This window comes from Octodon degus, unplaced genomic scaffold, assembly GCF_000260255.1.
Source record: "Octodon degus isolate 3935 unplaced genomic scaffold, OctDeg1.0 scaffold00083, whole genome shotgun sequence".
Lineage (NCBI taxonomy): Eukaryota > Metazoa > Chordata > Mammalia > Rodentia > Octodontidae > Octodon > Octodon degus.
The window spans coordinates 10,624,459-10,645,213 of NW_004524659.1; the positions used below are offsets into that span (position 1 = coordinate 10,624,459).

The following is a 20,755-nucleotide window of genomic DNA, read 5'->3' on the forward strand; positions in this document are numbered from 1 at the left end:
TTGGTGGAACCAGAGATTGAACTCAGGCTCTTGTGCTTGCCAAGGATGCGCTTATTCCACTGAGCCATCTCCACAGCCCCAAGCTGTTTTTATTTAATTTTGTTTGTTTGTTTGTTTTTTGAGACAGAGACTAAGTTGTCCAGGCAAGACTTCATCTTGTAGTCCTCCTGCCTCAGCCTCCCAGATTGCTGGGATACAGGCATGTGTCGCTGTGCCCAGCCTGTCACCACTGTGTCTTTGTTGCTAGTTCCCCCAGCTAGGAGTGGAGAGAAAGGCAAAGGCGGAAGCCAGCAGTGGACAGTGCTGACGGAGATCCACAGCGGCCCTGCATGGAAGGCTTGGGACCTGACTGGGGACTGGCACAGTGGGTCTCGGGGAGCCACAGGCAGCCTAGGAGCTGGAGAGAGACTATCCTTGAAGGGCTACAGGAAGGGGGCTCTGCCGGGCAGCAGGACAGGCACACTGACCTAGGTCTCTTGCAGGGAATGTGGTGAACGGCATGATTGCCCGGCAGATGGTGGACATGCTGGTGGAGTCCTCGTCCAACGTGGAGATGATCCTCAAGTTCTTCGATATGTTCCTGAAGCTCAAGGACATCGTGGGCTCCGAGGCCTTCCAGGACTACGTCACTGATCCTCGTGGGCTCATCTCCAAGAAGGACTTCCAGAAGGTGGGTGTGGGGCGGCTGGGGCCTCAGCTCCAGGCGGGCTTGCAAGTGCCAGCTGTGCCCTTCCTGGCTGTCTACCTCGCGTGGGAGACTTCTTTACAAGACTCAGTTTCTTTATCTGGAAAATGGGGTTAAAACAGTGTTAGGGGTTGTTTGGAGGGTGAAATGCACTAACACCAGAACTGTTGTTATTATTAACAGTCATAACACTGTCATCATTCAACTGATAAACACTTACTGGGTTCTTCTCTGCTGGGCTCTGTCCTGACTCCTTGGCCCAGCAATGATGCAAACACACACGGGCCCTGCCTGCACCGAGCTCGGAATCTAATTGAATGTAGCTGTTTTCGATTCTCATTTGTTGAAGAACGTTTTTCTTTTCCAAAGATCCAACCCAGAACCAGGGATGGATCTAAGCATCGTACCTCTTTCTCCTATAACCATTACTGGGTTGAAGAGAAAGCCCAGCACCAGCTTCATCCGGGAGCTGGGCCTCCTCTGCCCTCTCCCATCCCAGCTGTGCCATCTAACCAGAAACACCTGGGAAGGCACAATCTTCCTGCACTCTGGGTCCTCTGGGAAGTGGGATGGGCTGCTAAAAGACTCCTCACAGCACCACTTGGGAAGGCACAGCACCTGGAGCATAGTAAGTGCTCACGAGGTGTTAGCCAGCAGGTGCACGGTGGCACATGCCTGCAGACCCAGGTCTCAGGGAGGCTGAGCCTGTCTCACCCAACCTAGTGACTGGTATCATATTTGTTTGCAATACAGCTCTGGTGATTGAGCCAGCGGCTGGTGCATGCTAGGGGAGTGCTCTACCACTGAGCTCCAGCCCCAGCCCTTATTCTTGCTCAGTTGCTCCCCATAGCCTCAAATCTGGAATGCTCCTGCCTCAGTCTCCAGAGTAGCTGGGATTACAGATGTGCACAGCCGCCCCTGGCACCGGATCTTCCTTGGGGCGGGGATGCTGGGCTGGCATGCAGGGCCACATGCACGTGAAGCACACTGCACCACTGCCCCTCACCCCTGCCAGGTCTTGGCTATCACTATCTTAACTCTGTATTTGGAAGTAACCTCAGGCACATAGATGAACTGCACAACCCGCGCACACACCTACTGAGTACTCTGCACCCAGACTGCCTAACTTTCTCACGTTTACTCCAATGTGCTTTCCATCACCTCTAAAATTCTCAGTGTGCATTTCCTAAAAATGAAATTCCCTTACATAACCGCAAAGTAATTATGCAAATCAGAGAATGAACATCAATACAACGCTGCTGTCTAATCTACACATCTCATGCACTGCTTATTTGTTGAAGAGATGTGTGTGCGTGTGTGTGCATGTGTGCCAAAATCCAACCCAGGACCACTGTGCTCCCCAGCCCTTCTGGGGCCCCACCTTGAAGCTCAGCCCTCTGGCCGTTCAAATGTCACTGCAGCTCAGTGGTACAGCCCTTGACTAGCATGCAGGGGGGTCTAGGTGCCATCCCTGCGCTATGGAGAGGGTGAGAGAAAGAGAGAGAAACACAGAGACACAGACAGACAGACAGACAGACAGACAGACAGACAGACAGACAGAGACACAAAGAGACAGACAGAGAGACATTTTACAGAGAGGAAAAGAAGAGACTATGTCACTGTGCCCAAGCCCTTTACTTTCATGAGGAAGAGCTAATGTTTGTGGTATTCCCCTTCTGTGCCAGGTTCTGCGTGGAAATGAATGAGCTCAATTGATTTTTTTTTTGGGGGGGGGAATTGGTTTTATTTATATTTTTTGAGACAGGGTCTCATTTTGTAGCCCAAGCTAGCCTCAAACTTTCCGTAACCTTCCTGCCTCAGCCTACTGAGTGCTGGGATTACAGGCATGTGCCACCATGCTTAGCTAGCTCATTTGATCTTTATACCAGCCCTATGTGGAAAAAACTGCTTTGAGGGCCAGGGACATAGCTCAGCAGCACAGCACCTGTTTGGCAAGTGCAAGGCCCTGAGTGCAATTCCCAATACCAAAAAACAAAAACAAAACAAAACAAAAAAAAAAAAAAAACAAGAACTGCTTTGAATTCACAGAGTTACAGATGTGCAGCGTGGGGCACAAGGAGCTGCAGCAACATGCTTCAGAGTACCCATAACCGAGCATGGCAGCACATGACCATAATTCCTAGTACTTTGGGATAGGCTGAGGCCGGAAGACCAAGCCCAGTCTGGGTAATCTGGTGACTTATAGAGACACTGTATCCAAATAAAGAAAGGGGGTGGAGGTGTAGCTCAGTGTCAAGGTCCTGGGCTAATCCTCAGAACTACAAAAAAAAAAAAAAAAAAAAAAGCAAATGTCACCCAGCTACTAAGTGACAAAGCTGGAATCAGGACTCAGAGCAGAGCGCCAGCACCGGCACTGCCCTTGCCCACATGCCCCTGTTCGGCTGGCCTGGTGAGCACTAAGGTACGGAGCGCCTCCTAGGGGCCAGGGTGGAAGTGCAAGAGGAGCAACGCCTGCGCAGGAGCTGAAGTGACCTCTGAGCCCTCGGCCAAGTTAAACGGTTCACGACCCCCCCACAGGGGCTCCCACATCACGGGGCTTGCTGTTACACACAAAATGTTACACCTCGGCATGCACAGAATTTCAGCCTGCAACTGGAAAACATGCCTTTATTTTTTAATATATAATTATTGGTGCCAAGAGCATACCTCAGCAGCACAAATGTCTGCCTGGAAAGCACAAGGTCCTGAGTGTGTGTGTGTGTGTGTGTGTGTGTGTGTGTGTGTGTGTGTGTAATTATATAGTTTTGACAATTTGAGAAATCTCCCTCTTCCCCAACCCATCTTTCCCCCATTTTCCCTACTGTAAACCCTTCTAGTAGGTTTTAGAAAACACATTATCATCACTTTTTTCATGAAAATACAAACATTCCGTTTTTCCTCCTTTCTCATGCTGTAGTTTGGGTACTACGTCACTCATCTGTATTACTTAATAACACATTCTGGAGATAGGAATTTTCTCATTCTCTTTCCCCAGATGTCTAGTATTCCACTTTGTGTGCCTGTCTGGGTCACAGCCTGTCCTCTGGTGATGGACACTTGCTTTGTTGCACGGACCATGATACATTGTAGTTGGCTTTGCTAATGGCCCATAGAGAGTCTTCTTCAGAACACTTTACTTCCGTTTCCTGGAACTGTGCGCTAGGACACTTCCAGACACGCAGTGTCTCTGCTGTAACTTGCACCCTCATGCAGCGTGCGATGTGCGTGGCTGTCCCTGGCAGGCCTGACCACAGTGCGGATTGTAACAACATAACACTGCAAGTGGGACTGGTGGAGAAAGGATGAAATAATGCTTTTTTGTGTGTGTGCTCCGAATGCCTTCAGGGGTGGTTTGGCTGGCTGGAGTGTTGTGGGGATCGAACTACAGCAACCTGAGGCTGACCGCTCTGTGGAAGCAGCCGCTTAACGAACTGAGCTAGGGCCAGGCCCCCTGCATTTTTCATCTGGAAAGACATTTCTCTCCATCTCCGCTTGCTTGAGAAACGTGTGAAAGTAGCTGTTTCCCCACAGCCTGGCCGCTGGACCACGTTGGACGGTTGCCAATCTGATAGGTGAAAATTGGCACTACGGTGTAGTTTTAACTTCCACTTCTATTTTGAGGACAGTTAAGCATTTCTACATGTTAATTTTTTTTTTTTTTTGTTCCTTGTTCTGTGAACTGACCATATTTTCACTTATTTATTTAGTTAGGGGTTTTGTTTGTTTGTTTGTTTTGTTTTGTTTGAGATACAGTCTTGCTTTATAGTTCAGGGTAGCCTGAAACTCACCCTGTGTAACTCAGGCTGCCTCAAACTCATGGTGCTCCTCTGCCTCAGCCTCCCCAGTGGATTATGGGCATGCATGCTATGCCTGGCTCCTTGGTTTACTTCTGTTGGAAAGTTGATACTTTTGATTTCTAGGAGTTCTTTTTTTTTTTTTAAATGTATTTAGTACAGGGTCTACAGGGTCTCACTACACAGATTGGACTTGTAGTGATCCTCCTGTTTTCAGCCTCCTAAGTGCTGGGATTACAGGCGCATGCCGCCATACCCAGTCTCAGTCACTGTCTCAGTGCGCCCCGGGGTGGGGCCAGCATGGTACACCGGGGATTGAACCCTGGTTCCTATGCCTACCTAAGCTGGCACTTTAATCTGCTGAGCTATCTGGCTGGCCCGGCCTCTCGGAGTACTTTATATATTAAGATAAATAGAACTTTGTTAGTGCTAAGAGTTGCACCTATTTTTCCTGGTTCGTTTGTTTTGGTTTGGCTTGGGGGTTATTTTGTTAGGTTGGTTTGGTTTGGTTTGGTTTGGCTTTGGTTTTTTGGGACAGGATCTCTCTGTGCAGCCCAAGCTGGCCTTAAACTCACAATGATCCTTCTGCCTCAGCCTCCTGAGCGCTGGGATCACAGGCGCGTGCCACCACATCTTGTTCTGATTTATCATTTTGACTTGCATTTCGGTCATGCAGAATACTTGATGTTTATGTACAAATTCACTTTATTTTTGTTTATGTTTTCCACACTGGAGACTGAACCCAGGCCCCTGTGCCTGTCAGGGAGCATTCTGAGTTACATCCCCAGCTCCTTTTAAACTTTGAGACAGAATCTTCTAAAGTTGACAGGGTCGGCCTTGAACTTGTGATCATTCTGCCTCAGCCTCCCAAATAGCCAAGATGATAAACACGCATCACTATATATCCAGATTTTTAAAATTAGCTACAAATTAGCTTTATTATAATAATTAACAGGTAATACTAGCCAAACATGAATACCTTGCTCTTGCTAACAGCTCAGACCTGCCACAGGGGTGAGGTCCCTTTGGCCCCACCCCCATGCCTGCTCTCTCTGGGCTCTCCAAAGGCTGCTGCTGAACACGCAGAGCCACCCTTCTCTCCAGATGCCCTCTCTGCATCTTGTTCCTGGGCAAATCTGCAATGAAAGTTCACCAGTGGGCTGGTGAGATGGCTCAGTGGTCTAAAGCACCTACTTAGAACAAGCTAAGCCAAGCAAAGCACAGGGACCGCGGTTCAATCCCCCAGCACCACATGCCAGCCAGCCCCACCCCCTGGTGGGCTGAGCTGGCCACACACACACACAAAATAAATAAATAAATATTTTAAAAAATTTGATTTAAAAAAAAAAGAAAAAGAAAGTTCACCAGTACTGTCGCACTTCGCAAGTTCTTCCTGGGTGGCAGGGCTCCTGACAATGTACGAAATGTGTGTCTCCATTGATGAAGTCCTTTACAGAGCCCAAAACAGCTTCCCAGGGTCTAGAGACCTTTCTGGGAGTTCAATGCCCCCAAAGTGTGAGAACCTGGGTTCAGTCCCCAGCATCAAACCATACCAAACTTTCTGAAAACTGAAGCCACATGTTAGGCTGCTAATTTATTCCTGGTTAGTAAGTACTCTTCAGTTGTTTTTTGTTTTTTGTTTTTTTAACCATCAAATATTTTTCATTCTTTTTTTTAATCTCTTGTTTATTTATTTGGTACAGGGTCTTGCTACACAACTCAGATTTGTAGTGATCCTCCTGTCTCAGCCTCCCCAGCGCTGGGGTTGCAGGTGTGTGCCACCATGCCCAGTTTCAGGGGCCAGCTCTGCATGGGGCCACACAACATGCAGTACCAGAAATCAGACCTGGCCCCGGGCCTGCTGTGCCAGCCCTGCCCCTGAGGCACACTGAGATGGTGATTGAGACTGGGCATGGCGGTGCGTACCTGTAATCCCAGCTCTTGGGAGGATGTAAACAGGCAGATCACCACAAGTCTGATCTAGTAGTAAGACCCTGAGCATCTTGTAGTCCCTTCCCTAAAAATACAAGAAAGAAGAAAGGAAAGGAAAGAAATCAAACCTGGGTCCTTGTGCTTGCTAGGCAGGGCTCACACCACCAAGCTATCTCCCCAATGCCGCCTGCAAATATTTTTCTTTGTAACTCTTAATTAGAAGACTTCATTTTGTGTGCGTGAGTACCAGGATTGGAACTCAAGCCCTCAGGCACTGTGTTGCTGAGCTCTCTCCCCAGCCAGAAGACTTCTCAAAGTCTGAGGATATACCAGTCTCTACCAGGTGCAAGGTCCGGCACCAATCCCCAGTAGCAAAACGAAAAACATGTTTGTTTGTTTACTGTGATACTGGGGTTTGAGCCCAGGGCCTTCACAAAGAACTTCATCCCCAACCTTTTTAAAATTGTTCTATTTTAAGACAGAGACTTGCTAAGTCACTAAGATGCCTAAGCTGAGCTAACACCCATGATCCTCCTGCCTCAGCCTCCTAGAAGAACAGGAATTCTAAAACCTAAGCCCTCACACCAGCTATGGCTTCTTTTTTAATGAAAGCGTCTTCATTGAGATATAATTTACCTTCCATTATAGTCCCCTCACGTAAGGCGTACAATGCAATGGCATTTAGTGTAGCGCAGAGCCGTGCGACCACACTACAGGCTAATTTTGGAACATTTTAATCACCCCCCAAAGCACCATCACAGCCTTCAGCCGTCATTTCCCACTTTCTGCCCCAGCCCGGGAACCAGCCATTTACTTTCTGTGTCTATGAGTCTGTCTGCCCTGGACACCTCATCTCTGCACTGACACAGTATACGTGGTCTTACGTGACTTTTCTTCCATTTGACAGACCACAATGGCATTATCACACCTAACCAAAAACAAAACAACAAAAATAAAACAAGAAGTATCCACAAGCCTTTACGTCACGAAGTACCTAGACAATATTCAAATTTGTAACTGTCATGTGGCTATTTTTTGCAGTTTCTTTGCATCAGAATCCAAACAAAGTCCACCCATTAGTTGGTGGATGTTTTCTTAAATCTCCTTCAGCCCACTTCTTTCTCATACCACTTTTTCTTTCTCTGTCCTCCCGGTTTATCTTCTCACAACCTAGGTAACCCTACTGAGCAGCACTGTCCCACAGAAACACAGGAAGAACACCGTGTATCATTTAAAATGCTCTAGCAGCCACTTTTTTTTTTTTTTTTTTTTGGAGACAGGATCTCATTATGTAGTTCAGGCTCAACTTGCAGAAATCCTCCTGCCTCGGCCTCCTGAGTGCTTAGATCATAGGCGTGCACCATCACACCCAGCAGCATAACTACATTATTAATTAATGAATTTATTTATTTAGTGCAGAGTCTCTATACACAGTTCAAACTCCTAGTGGTCTGCCTACTTCAGCCTCCCCAGAGCTGGGATTATAGGCATGTACCAACATGCCTGGTTTTGGCATGTGGTAGTGAGAATTGAACTCAGGTCCCTGTGCTTGCCAGGGAGAAGCTTAGACTGCTGAGCTATCTCTCCAGCCCATCATAACTACATTTTTATTATTTATTTATTTTATTTATTTATTTTTTTTTTGGCGGAACCAGGAATTGAACTCAGGCCCTTGTGCTTGCCAGGGAAGCTCTTATTCCACTGAGCCATTTCCCCGGCCTCCATAACTACATTTTTAAAGTAAAAAGAAATAGATACATATAACTTAGTACGTCCCAACTCTTATCTCAGCTAGGCATGGTGGTGCACTCTTTACACTCCTCCCTAAGAACATCCTGCCTGCCTCCTCCCACTCCCAAGAAGGCCCACCACTCCTCCAAATAGCACCACCTGGGAGCCAGCCTTTCATACATAGGCCTTTGGGGACAGACACCCAAAGACAGCACTGGCTGCGCACTCTCATCCTAGGGCACACCAGTGAGCTTAGGCACCTGCCACCTCTGAGTAGGTCCAGTAGGGAAAGGCAAGTGAAAATAACTCCAAAGAAATAAGGGCAGGCCATGGTCTGTGGTGTGAAGGAGGTGGCACAGGCTGGCCATGAGCACCAAGCAAGGCCTGCAGGCAGGGGGGTGCAGGAGCTGAGCTCTGAGAGGGTCTATGCAGGCTGGGAAGGCTGTGGGGTCCCAGGCAAAGACGACAGCAAGTGCACAGGCTGAAAGACGGGAAAGGGAGGGCCAGAAAAGAGGCCATTCTGGTGGCTGGAGAGATGACTGAGGCGGCGGTAAACAGTGACACATGCAGGGCCTGGTTGGCTCCAGGGAGACTTTGACTTCTAACCCAAATGAGATGGAGTGAAGGGGAAATTCTGACCCAGCACAGTGGCACGCACATGGGATCCCGGCACTCGGGGGGTGGGGGGAGAAGAGGGCTACAAGTTCAAGAACAGCGTGAGCACTGTACTGAGCCCTTCTCTCAAGAGGAAAGAAAAGGTCTGGAGAGGAGAGGGAGGTTGCCTGAAGGAGGTTGTGAGGTTCCTCTCACTGTGTGGGGACAGCAGTGGATCTGGGGAGTCCAGGAAAAAGGCTGCTCGGATAGTCCAGGGAGGAACGCTGTGTGGCACTGGGTGGGAGCTGTGAAGCGGCAGGAGTGGGTGAGCCCTAGATCTATTCTGCAAGCAGAGCTAACAGATGCACTGAGGAATCACATGTAGGTGGTGAGACAGAGGAGAGGAATCAAGGATGACTCAAAGGTTTTAGCTACAGTGCTGGTGGGTGAGGATGTGATTCCTGAGATGGGTAAGACCGTGGGAGGGTAGATTTTAACATCAAAAGTTTAGTTCCGGCCACTTCTATCTGGGGAGAGATAGCCACACAGAGTTGTTAGGCTTCAGCCATAAGAGTGGCTTCGTTCTGCACAGTAGTCAGGGCTGAGGGCAGACTTGGTGACCACTGTGGGTGGCACTCGCAGCCTTGAGGCTCAGAGATGCCTGCACAAAAGTTTGTCTCAAGAAGGGGATGCCACTGGACATGATGACGCACATCTGTGATCCCAGCAACCTGGGAGGCTGAAGCAGGAGGATGACCAGTTTGAGCTCAACCCGGGCAACTTAGCAACTCACTGAGACCTTTTTTCAAAATAAAAAATAAGAAAGGATTGGGGGTTGTAGCTCAGTGCAGAGGCCCTGAGTTCAATTCCCAGTATGAGAGAAAGGGGATGCAATGCCCACCTCCCACCACCCCACACCCACCTTTAGAGATCCGGAGAGGAAGGAGACGCCAGCCAAAAAAAAAAAGAAAGAAAGAGGGGCTGAGGATATAGCCCAGCGGCATAAGCACTTGTCTGGCAAGTGCAAGGTCCCGAGTTCAATCCCTGATACTGCAAAAAAAGAAAAAGAAAGAAAGAAATAGAGAAAGACAGACAGACAGTAGTCAGAGAAGGCATGGGCACATGGGGCATAAGGAAGAGAGGTCAGCAGGTCTCAAGAGCAGAGAGAGGTATGAGTGGAGGGAAGGGACCTCAGGCCGAGGGCAGGGTGGGCTTTCACCAGTGTGTCATCTCTCAGCAGGCGCGGGAGCGAGGTAGAAGTTCCTGTGTGATTATGTCTCACTCTCTGTGGTTTCTAGAGCCCTTAATGATTTGCAAAGCATATTACTCATTTAGAAAACATTTTGCAAGCCTCTTGGCTTTTCACAAAGCGCTCCTTAGAGCCAGAGCACTTCATTCTGTTCGTGCTCCAGAGCAGCATTTCTTGCAGCCTATGCGTAGGTCATGAAATTAATTTAGTAAGTCATGACCAGCATTTTTTTTTTCTGTTGTTTTCGATACAGTACTGGGAATTGAACCCAGGACCTTCACAGTGAACTCCATTCCCTGCCCTTTTATTTTCTGAGACAGAGTCTTGCTAAATCACAAAGTTGTCCAGGCTGGGCTCAAACTTGGCAATCCTCCAGCCTCAGCCTCCCAGAGTGCTGGGACCACAGCTATGTGCCACCCGCCCACCACAACTAGCGTCTTTAAAAAGAAAAGAGAACATTGCAGAATGTATGGCACAGCAAAAGTCAAAATTGTGTTGTGAAACCTTTTTTTTTTTTTTTAATCACATTACAAAATGCATTCTTACTGCCAGTGTGGTCAAGAACATTTGAAACACTGCCTTTGAGAGGCACTTGCAAAATGCATGATAAATCGGTTCGAGAATGTTCCATGAACAGTGTTGTATGTTCCACCAATGTTTTGCGTGTAAAGTAAAATGTAACAGAATGACGAAAAGCTAACAACAACTTAAATTTTGTTTAACACCAGGATAATAGTGTTATAAAGGCAAAAATAAACTCATTTGCTATGTACCTATCAACATTGCAAACACACAAATGAATGGAAAAAACACAGGTTTCAAATTACATGATTATATTAATGATTCTTTAAATAAAAAAATGCATGGGATTATTACTAGATACTTTTTGTGGGCAATGACTAGACAACAGGAAAATGAGTGACACGTGTCTGGGAGGTTCCACGTCAGGACAGTGGTCACCCGTAGGGAGGGGGAGGCAACAGGACAAAGAAAGGGGGCATTGTCCATGTTTTGCCATTTCTGAAAATGGAATGTGTCATATAAAAGATGATTTTTTTTTTTTTTTTTTTGAGACAGGGTCTCACTATGCTGTTCAGGCTGGCCTTGAGCTCACTGTGTAGTCAAGGCTGGTCTCAAATTTGAAACAATCCTCTAGCCTCAGCCGCCCAAGGGCTGGGGTTACAGGCATGTGCCAACCACGCCCGGTGTACAGTCCATACGGCTCATGTTTTCTTTTCTATTTTTATTTTAAGGTACTAAGGATTGAACCCAGCGCCTTCATCCCGAGCTATATTCCCCAGCCCTTTTTATTTTATTTTGAGATAAGGTCTTGCTTAAGTTGTCCATGCTGGGCTCAAATTTGCAGTCTTCCTGCCTGAGCCCCCCAGACCGCTGGGATTATAGGTGTGCACCACCAAGCCCAGCTGCACTTCAGTATTTTGACGGTTCGTTCAGCCACCTCTGTGCCATTCTGCTGCATATCAGCATCAGTTGCTGGATACCTGATTCCAGATTTTTCTGACTATATAAAGTCCACAGAGAGTTGAAAAAGAGCACCGAGGTCCCATGGCCACCACACTGACCTCTCCTGCTCACCCCTAGGCCATGGACAGCCAGAAGCAGTTCACCGGGCCAGAGATCCAGTTCCTGCTTTCATGCTCCGAAGCGGACGAGAACGAGATGATCAACTGTGAGGAATTTGCCAACCGTTTCCAGGAGCCAGCCCGTGAGATTGGCTTCAACGTGGCGGTGTTGCTGACCAACCTGTCGGAGCATGTGCCCCACGACCCGCGCCTGCGCAACTTCCTAGAGCTGGCCGAGAGCATCCTTGAGTACTTCCGGCCCTACCTGGGGCGCATTGAGATCATGGGCGCCTCGCGCCGCATTGAGCGCATCTACTTTGAGATCTCAGAGACCAACCGTGCGCAGTGGGAGATGCCCCAGGTCGGTAGGCCCGCCCATGTGCATGCGCATGCTCACCTTGCGGCGCCTGCTTGTTCCTTGTGCGTTTGGACCCCTCACCGGGCCGTGTACACCTTGCGCATCTGTGAGCCCTTGCTCTGCTCTGGCAAGACCATGCCCTCCTTCTGTCGAGATTTCCTAGGTCCTGATGTGAGCTGACCTGGCCCCTGCTCACCTGTGCCCAGGAGTACACTTGACCTGGGTGTGGATGCACATTCCTTGTGCATGCTGCAACAGTTTTCTGTGCCCCCACGTATGCTGTTCGCACACCAGGCCTACCCCTTGCACCCTGGCCCTGGGAGACTAGCACGCTTTTACAGCCATGATCAGCCACACATACTGCTCATGAGCCTGACCAACCAATACGGCTATGCACCCTTGCCCACCTCCCAGAATCTGCTAATGCGTCTACACTTGGCCCTGCCCAGCCAATCCCTGCTCTTTCACATACAGCATGCCCTCCAGCCCACACCAGGCACCACATGTAGTGCCAAGTGCCTTTTGTTTGAGCCAGCATCTCCCTATGTAATTCAAGCTGGCCTTGAATTCTTGGCAATCCTCCTGCCTCGGCCTCCCATGCCTTGTGAGCACAGGTGTGCATCGCAGTGCTTGGCTTCAAAATGCCTTCTGAAGTTTTAGTATATGATATCACCTACACTTATTTTAGGCCGACCCGTAGGTGCACAACTCTTGCACGCTCACCCTGAGGATGCCAGGGTGCCTTATGCCGCCCTCATATCTCCTTTATGCATCCTCCCTGTGTCCCTGGCACAGCCGTGATCACCCAGGCCCACTTGGACCAGGCTCCCAACACACCCACCAGAGCCCTTTTTGTCCTCAGCAACCCAGGCTGGCCATGTCAGGCTAAAACCATGTGAGGGGCCCCAATACACCACTGTGCCCCAAGGGTACATTATGGCTGGCCAAGGAGCGCTAATCCTATCACTCTGAGGCTCAGGCAGGAGGATCTCCAAATTCATGCTCAGCTTTGGCAATTTAATTTTTTTTTTTTGAAAACTTTTTTGGGGGGTGTTGTATTGATTTGATTACCTGCATATTTTGCACTTTCATTTACTTTTCTATTTTGTGGTACCAGGGATCAAACTCGGGAGCTTCCACTTGTGAGGCAGGTGCTTATGCCACTGAGCTATCTCCCTGGCCAGCAATTTAATGACTTAGTGAAAAACCTGTCTTAAAAGTTAAATTATTTATTTGTTTATTTACTTATTTATTTTTGAGACAGGTAGTTCAGGCTGGCCTTGAACTCACTATGTAGTCTAGGCTGGCCTTAAGCTCTTGAAGATCCTCCTGCTACAGCCTCCCGAGTGCTGAGATTAGAGGTGCATCACCACACCCATCCACAACATTTAAAAATTTTTAAAACAGGCTTGGGACAGAGCTCAATGTGAAGGCCCTGGGTTCAATCCCCAGTTCTTTACTTTTTAATTTTTATTATTTTTTTAAAATCCCCAGTACTTTAAAAAGAGCGCACTCACATGGTCCTGGCCTTGTGTGCTTACCGGTGGCTCCCACCCTGCTTCTCCTGAGCTCCTCAGCCTCACACGCCTTTGGCCCCAGCCCTCCTCTGTCATGCTGGTGGCCCTCCTGTACCCTTGCACCCTATACACCAACCTTGAGCTCCCCCTTGCAGGCAGGCCTCCCTTCTGGTCCTGAGATGCCCCCATCAAGATCCCCCAGCTACTCAGTGGCAGGGTTAAGATTCGAACCTCAGCACCCTGGCTGCAAAACTTTTCTCAGCCACCCTGTGTGTGCTCTGAAAAAAAAAAACAAACAAACTAAAAACGTGATTCTAAAGCCAGTGTGTTGAATTTAACTCCCACATCTGCCACCTCTCATCTGTGTCACCCTGGGCAGGTGACTTTCTAGGGCCTTCATGTCTTGGTCTGTAATGTGGAGATTATGACCCTTGTTCCAAAGGTGTTTTGTGAAATTTACATGAGTTGTGTGTTTTAAAAAAATGCTCGAATCAGGATCTGCCCTGACTGCAGCTTACAAAACCACCTACAGCAAGGGCTATGTATGTTTGCTGTGTGTGTGTGTGTGTGTGTGTGTGTGTGTGTATTTTTTTTCCTTTTCCCCCTGTATTTTAGGGAAGGGTCTACAGGGTGTTCAGAGTCTCCCTACTAGATCGGACTCATAGTAATTCTTCTGTTTACAGCCTCCCAAGAGCTGGGATTTCAGGCACTGCAGCACCATGCCCAGTCTCAATCACCTTCTCAGCATGTCCCTCCAGGGAATCGAACCCCCAGCTGCTTCAGCTGCTTGCAGGCGCTTTAATCCGCTGAGCTATTTGCCTGGCCCTGCTGTTAATATTTTTAAGGCTAAGCATGGGGCTGCGGCAGGAGGATTGCTTGAGCCCAGGAGTTCGAGGCCAACCAACCTGAGCAACACAAAGGCCCGAACTCCTACTAGCAATCACGCTCATGAGCAGGTCCAGGCACGTAGAACGTGCCTGCCTAGCTTTTCTGCCCTGGTGGCCGCCCTCCTTCCCCACTGACTGCGCTCCCATGCACCCGCTCCCTGCTGCAGGTGAAGGAGTCCAAGCGCCAGTTCATCTTCGACGTGGTGAATGAGGGCGGCGAGGCGGAGAAGATGGAGCTCTTCGTGAGCTTCTGCGAGGACACCATCTTCGAGATGCAGATCGCCGCGCAGATCTCGGAGCCCGAGGGCGAGCCCGAGGAGGACGAGGACGAGGGCGCAGCCGAAGCGGGCGCCGAAGCGGCGGAAGAAGGCGCTGGGGGCGCGGAGGGCGCGGGGGGCGCGGCAGCGGGGGCCACAGCGCGGCTGACGGCGTCGTTGGCGCGAGCGCTGCGCGGCATCAGTTACCGCAGCCTGCGGCGGCGCGTGCGGCGGCTGCGGAGGCTCACGGCGCGGGAGGCAGCCACCGCGGTCGCCGCGCTCATCTGGGCGGTGCTGGCGCGCGCCGGGGCGGCGGGCGCGGGGGCGGCGGTGGGCGCGCTGCGCCTGCTCTGGGGCTCGCTCTTTGGCGGCGGCCTGGTGGACAGTGCCAAGAAGGTGACCGTGACCGAGCTGCTGGCTGGCATGCCCGACCCCACCGGCGACGAGGTGCACGGCGAGCAACCAACCGGGCCCGGTGGCGACGCGGACGGCGAGGGCGCTGGCGAAGGCGAGGGCGATGCCGCAGAGGGCGTGGGCGACGAGGAGGTCGCCTCGGATGAAGCTGGGCAGGGCCGCGCAGAGGGGGCGGTGGCAGTGGCCAACGGGAGCCCCTTCCGGCCCGAAGGGGCTGGTGGCCTTGGGGACATGGGTGACACAACGCCGGTGGAGCCACCCACGCCCGAGGGCTCCCCAATACTCAAGAGGAAGCTGGGGGTGAGGAAGCAGATGGGGGTGTCAGAGTGTGGAGAGGAGGGTAGGGGGGAGCAGCAGACTTGGGTGGGTGGAGATGCTTTCGGGGCAGGAGGAAGGGCCAGAGAAGGGTGGAGGGGATCCATGAGGCAGACCCCCAGAAGTCACCTGGAGAAAGGCTGGGGTAGAGGGCAAGGTCTGGAGCCACTCATTGACACCCAGAGACCAAATGAGAGAAAGGAATCAAAATTGTGAAGACTCAGGGAGCCTAGTGTGGCAAGCCGCTACTATGACCCAGCACTCTAGAAGTCTGAGGCAGAATGATTACACTTTTTTTTTTTTTTTTTTTGGTGGAACCAGGGATTGAACTCAGGCCCTTGCGCTTGCCAGGGAAGTGCTTATTCTACTGAGCCATCTCCCCTGCCCCTATGATTACAACGTTGAGCCCAACTTGAGCAACTTAGAGATTTAGTGAGACCCTGTCTCAAAATAGTAGATGAAAAAAGGGCTGGGAATGTAGCTCAGAGTAAAGACTTTGGATTCACTCTCCAGTATTAGTACCATTAAAAAATAAATGAATAAACAGACTCAGGAAAGCAGGTTCAGGGACACTGTCAAGGAAAACACCCCCAGAAACACATGGTTTTGGGTAATTCCATAGCCTATGCAAAAAGGCCCCAACGTGATCCCAGGCCCATGATGCTGGGACTGTCATGGTGGCTTGCAGTTGTTGCCAGGGGAGACAAAAGCAGGCCTTGGAGTAAGCCTAATTACACATTGCATGCTCACCTCTTTGAGCCTCAGTTCCCCACCTGTACAAGAGGAATCATAATCCCACTTTTTTCTGGTGGAAATGGCTGGGGGCAAGAAGAAGGGGACCAACAGGAAGAGGAGGGTCAGCCCTGAAGGCTTAGCTGTGTGCCCTATCCCTAGGTGGATGGTGAAGAGGAGGAGCTGCCTCCAGAGCCAGAGCCTGAGCCTGAGCCAGAGCCTGAGAAAGCCGAGTGAGTGCTTCTAGATAGAAGGGGCCTGGCCCCTGTCATTGCCTCCCTCCTGGATCGGAAGCATTCTGAGGTCAAGGGCTGAAGCTGTGCTGGCCACCCGTGACCTCAGCATCATCCAGCCTGGACCTGGGCACAGCAGACACTGAAAGGGTCCTCTTAGCCCCTGTCCTTTCTCTGCTGTTCCCCCTACCTGAACACCTTCCCTATGTTTCACGAGTCTTCCTTATCCTTGTGTCTCTATGTCCAGGACATCTAGCCCCTCCTAAGTTAAGTAGATGTCTCCTCCAGGTTCCCACAGCCCCCAGCCAGGACCACTCCACTCCACTGGACTAGAGCCCCGTGAAGGTGGGGCCTGAGGTTGTCACACCACCCTGTGTCCCCAGCACCATCCAGACTTTGCCAGGCATGGGGTGGGCCCAGTGATTGGCCCTGAGTAAATGAATCACCCTGGTGCCTTCTGACCTCTTTCTGTGTCCTGCCTTGCAGTGCTGAGAATGGGGAGAAGGAAGAAGCCCCTGAGCCCCCACCAGAACCTCCCAAGAAGACAGCACCTCCTCCACCCCCTCCAAAGAAGGAGGAAGCTGGAGGTGCAGGCCTGGAATTCTGGGGGGAGCTGGAGGTGCAGAGGGTGAAGTTCTTGGTGAGTCCCCAGCAGCATGTGCTGAGACGCCTGCTCTGGGGGGACTCCGCTTGCATCTACTGCTTGTCTCTGCCTTGGTTTTGCAGTCAAGTTCATGCGCAAGAGCTCATTAGTGGCTGGGTAGGTCTGCCATCCTACAATCCCAGCTACTTGGGAGACAGAAGTAGAAGGGTCACAAGTTCAAGGCAAGTCTGGCCAATTTAGCAAGACCCTGTCTCAAACTTGAGAAAATGAACATGGACTAGGGATACAGCTCAGTGGTAGAGCACTTGCCTAGCATGCATGAGGCCCTGGGTTCTGTCGATACCATACACTCACACAAAAGCAACCAAAAACCCAATCTGTGACTCCTTGGATGTGTGGCCTTGAGCAAGACACCACCTCTCGGAGCCATAGCCCCCTCATCTATAAAGCCCCCTCATCTGTAAAGCTCCTTCATCTGTAAGGTGAGCGTAACAGCAGCAGCACCTCTTCATGGCATTGTGGGGAGTTTTAAACAAATTCATACATATAAAGTGCTGTCCCCAGTGCCTGGTATACTATAGGCACTTGATAAGTAGTAGGCTGAGTGAGGTGTGGTGATGCAGGCCTGTAATCCCAGGACTCTGGGAGACTGAGGCAGGAGGAATGCAATTTGGGTTCAAGCCAAATGCACTCTTAGAACAACCTGTCCTGGAACTTTCACATGCTGCAATTCCTGGCCCTCTTCTTGGCAGCTTACCCTCTTAGCAAGACTCTGTCCCAAACTAAAAATTTTCAAAAGGGTGGGGATGTAGCTTAGTGTGAAGGCCATGGGTTCAATCCTCAGTACCACAATACTACTACTACTACTACTAATAATAATAATAATAATAATAACAACAATAATGATGATGATGATGAGATGATGGTGGTGCTGCTGCTGCTACTGCTGCTGATGCAGGAGGTGGTAGACCAGGTGCTGAGGACCAGGTACACTGGTTGTGGGTAAATGTTGGGTTGGATTCTACAGGGAAAAAGCCAGATGATGAACTCTGTCTTTCTCACCCGCTCTTAGAACTACCTGTCCCGGAACTTTTACACACTGCGCTTCTTGGCCCTCTTCTTGGCGTTTGCCATCAACTTCATCTTGCTGTTTTATAAGGTGCTTGTCACGTGGGGCTGGAGGGATCCACCCATATCCAGGCTGTGGGGCAAGCTGTGGGGCGAGCCTCAGACCCCTGCAGGGTCCCAGGCTGCAACGAAGGAACAAGGCGTTGGGCTCAGGTTCTTAGGAGGGTTTGGGCTGGTATCTGGGTTGAAGGCATCCATGTTCATCTGGGACAGATGGCAGAGTCTGTGGGAACTGGAGCGAGAGCTGGGGCTGTGTTCTTGGCCCACCTCCACCACGTGCCAGCCCTGTGCCCAGGGCAGCCTTTTGCCCCAGGGAACCCAGCAACTCGCTGCTTTGCCTCCCTGTCAGCAAGAGGCATGTGGAGAAGAGGAAGTAGGCCACTCAGGATGGAGGGAAAGGGCTGAGAACCCGGCCTCAGAAGGACAAAGGGACCCTCAGGCCGTGGCCAGGTTTCTAGATAACGGGACCAAGAGCAGACTAGACAGAGATGTGGCTTCTCTGGGATCCGGTCCTGGCTCCACCACTTACTGGCTACATAATAGGAAAAATAGTTAACCTTTCTGGCCTCAGTTTCTTCCTCTGCAAAATAGGGTAGTAACTATGTCTTCTAACAAGTGTGAAGATTAAAAAAAAATTAACATGTGCAAATCACTCAGAGCATTAGACATATAAGAAGTGCTGTATTGGGCTGACAGAATAGCTCAGCAGTCTAAAGTGCCTGCTTAGGCAAGTGCAAGGATCACACTTCGATCTCTGGCACCACGTGCCATGCCAGCCCCTGCCCCTAGGGCAGGCTAAGCCAGCTGGAGTCTAGGCGCCGTGGTGCACACCTGTAATCCCAGCGCTGGGGAGGCTGAAAGCAGGAGGATCACCACGAGTCCAAGCTATATAGTAAGACTCTGTAAAAACCAAATATATTTTTTTTAAAAGCACTGTATAGAATGATGGCATACCTATAATTCTAGCACTCTAGGAGGCTGAGGCAGGGGATCACATGTTTGAACCCACACTGGGTAACTTAGCAACTTAGTGAGATCCTTTCTCAAAAGGGGGGAAAGATCTGGGGATCAGCTCAATGTGAAGGCCCTGGGTTCAATCCCCAGTACTATCAAAAAAAGTTCTGAGAGCCAGGGATATAGCTCAGCAGGCTTAAGCGCCTGCCTGGTAAGCGTAAGGTCCTGAGTTCAATCACTGATACCCAAAACAAATAAAGTTCTATATAAAATGTTAGCAGCTGTTCATCTTGGTCTTATTGTCATTAGTGGTGATTGTCTTTAGGGCCCCACCATCAAGACATTCTAGTGTCCTGCTCAGTTCATTGGGCAAATTCCTAGGTCAGAGTTTGATTGGCTAGCTAGGGTCCTGGGGCCAGCCCTAGTCTTGATTGACAGCCCTCTCAAGCCTATGTATCTGATAGAGGCCGCACCCAGCCTCAGGAGTGGAAGCTGCGAATTATGCAAGTGGATTCTGGGGATGGAAGCCAGGTGCCAGGGCACCAGGGTCCCTGCCCTGATTCTTCTCTGCCCTACTTCAGGTCTCAGACTCTCCACCAGGGGAGGACGACATGGAGGGCTCAGCAGCCGGGGACATGTCAGGTGCAGGATCTGGTGGTGGCTCAGGTTGGGGCTCAGGTGCTGGTGAGGAGGCAGAGGGTGACGAGGATGAGAACATGGTGTACTACTTCCTGGAGGAGAGCACGGGCTACATGGAGCCTGCTCTGCGGTGCCTGAGCCTGCTGCACACACTGGTGGCCTTTCTCTGCATCATCGGCTACAACTGTCTCAAGGTGGGTCATGACCATGTGCCAGGACAGGGACTTGGACGGCAGGAAGCTGGACGCTGGCTAAGGGGACCTGGCCCAGGGTCTGCAGCAGGGGCTTGAGGTTGGGTAAGGACTAGAGTCTTCAGCAAGGGAGATATTCCACTTGGGAACTGATGCAGACCAAGCGGAGGGGCCACATCCAGGACTTTCTGTGCCCCACAAGTGACTGTTAATTTCTCAGTTGGGGGGCAAATCTGCCATTGAGAATATTATTTTCTGTATGTTAGTCATTTAGTGAATTATGATCTCTCGGGTCCACTTGGTCCCTGTGGGTTCTGATATAGGATAGGCCCGAGGTTTGTGATGCCCCAGAGACCTGGCGTGACGCATCAGTTTGGGTTCCACGAGATCTGGCAGTTTTAGGAAATCAATTATCGTTTTACTTAGAGGAGGAGCAGAGTTCTTCTGACTTTGAGCTCTGTGCACGCGTCACCCACTCGCTACCTGCTCTGCCTTGCTGCGTTTCCACTACCTCCTGAGGCTCCTCTCTAAGCCTTCCTCGGGTTCATGTGGGGCCTCCTTTACTTGGGACGCGCCAGCCTGCATGGGGCCAGCCTTGTACACAATGCCGTTTCTTTCCCGTCCTGGCCTGACTCCTGGTCTGTGCCTCTATTTCAGTGCTGGTCTCCCTGGGAAGCTCCTCTGATGTAAGGTCTCCCACAGGCTCCAGAGAAGTGTCACAGCTTCTGCAGAGAAGCAGCTGATGGTGGCCTCATCCAGGTGCCTGCTGCTTACCCTCTGTTCCCGCCTCTTTCTCTCTAGGTGCCCCTGGTGATCTTCAAGCGGGAAAAGGAGCTGGCCCGAAAGCTGGAGTTTGACGGCCTCTACATCACGGAGCAGCCAGAGGATGATGATGTGAAGGGGCAGTGGGACCGCCTGGTGCTCAACACGCCGTAAGGGCCCAGCTGCGAGCTCAGGG

The 20,755-nt window shown here is 50.6% G+C and overlaps 1 protein-coding gene across 2 annotated transcripts in view; it reads left to right on the forward strand.

Moving 5' to 3' along the window:
- Window positions 1–20,755, forward strand: part of Ryr1 (ryanodine receptor 1) — a 125,021-nt gene that overhangs the window by 94,866 nt on the left and 9,400 nt on the right. For both annotated transcript variants that reach the window (XM_023721638.1, XM_023721639.1), the window contains 8 exons: window positions 483–670; window positions 11,588–11,929; window positions 14,498–15,301; window positions 16,211–16,281; window positions 16,768–16,921; window positions 17,958–18,044; window positions 19,549–19,800; window positions 20,599–20,729. In XM_023721638.1, coding sequence (XP_023577406.1) covers window positions 483–670; window positions 11,588–11,929; window positions 14,498–15,301; window positions 16,211–16,281; window positions 16,768–16,921; window positions 17,958–18,044; window positions 19,549–19,800; window positions 20,599–20,729 — 2,029 coding nt within the window. The remainder of the gene's footprint in view (window positions 1–482; window positions 671–11,587; window positions 11,930–14,497; window positions 15,302–16,210; window positions 16,282–16,767; window positions 16,922–17,957; window positions 18,045–19,548; window positions 19,801–20,598; window positions 20,730–20,755) is intronic.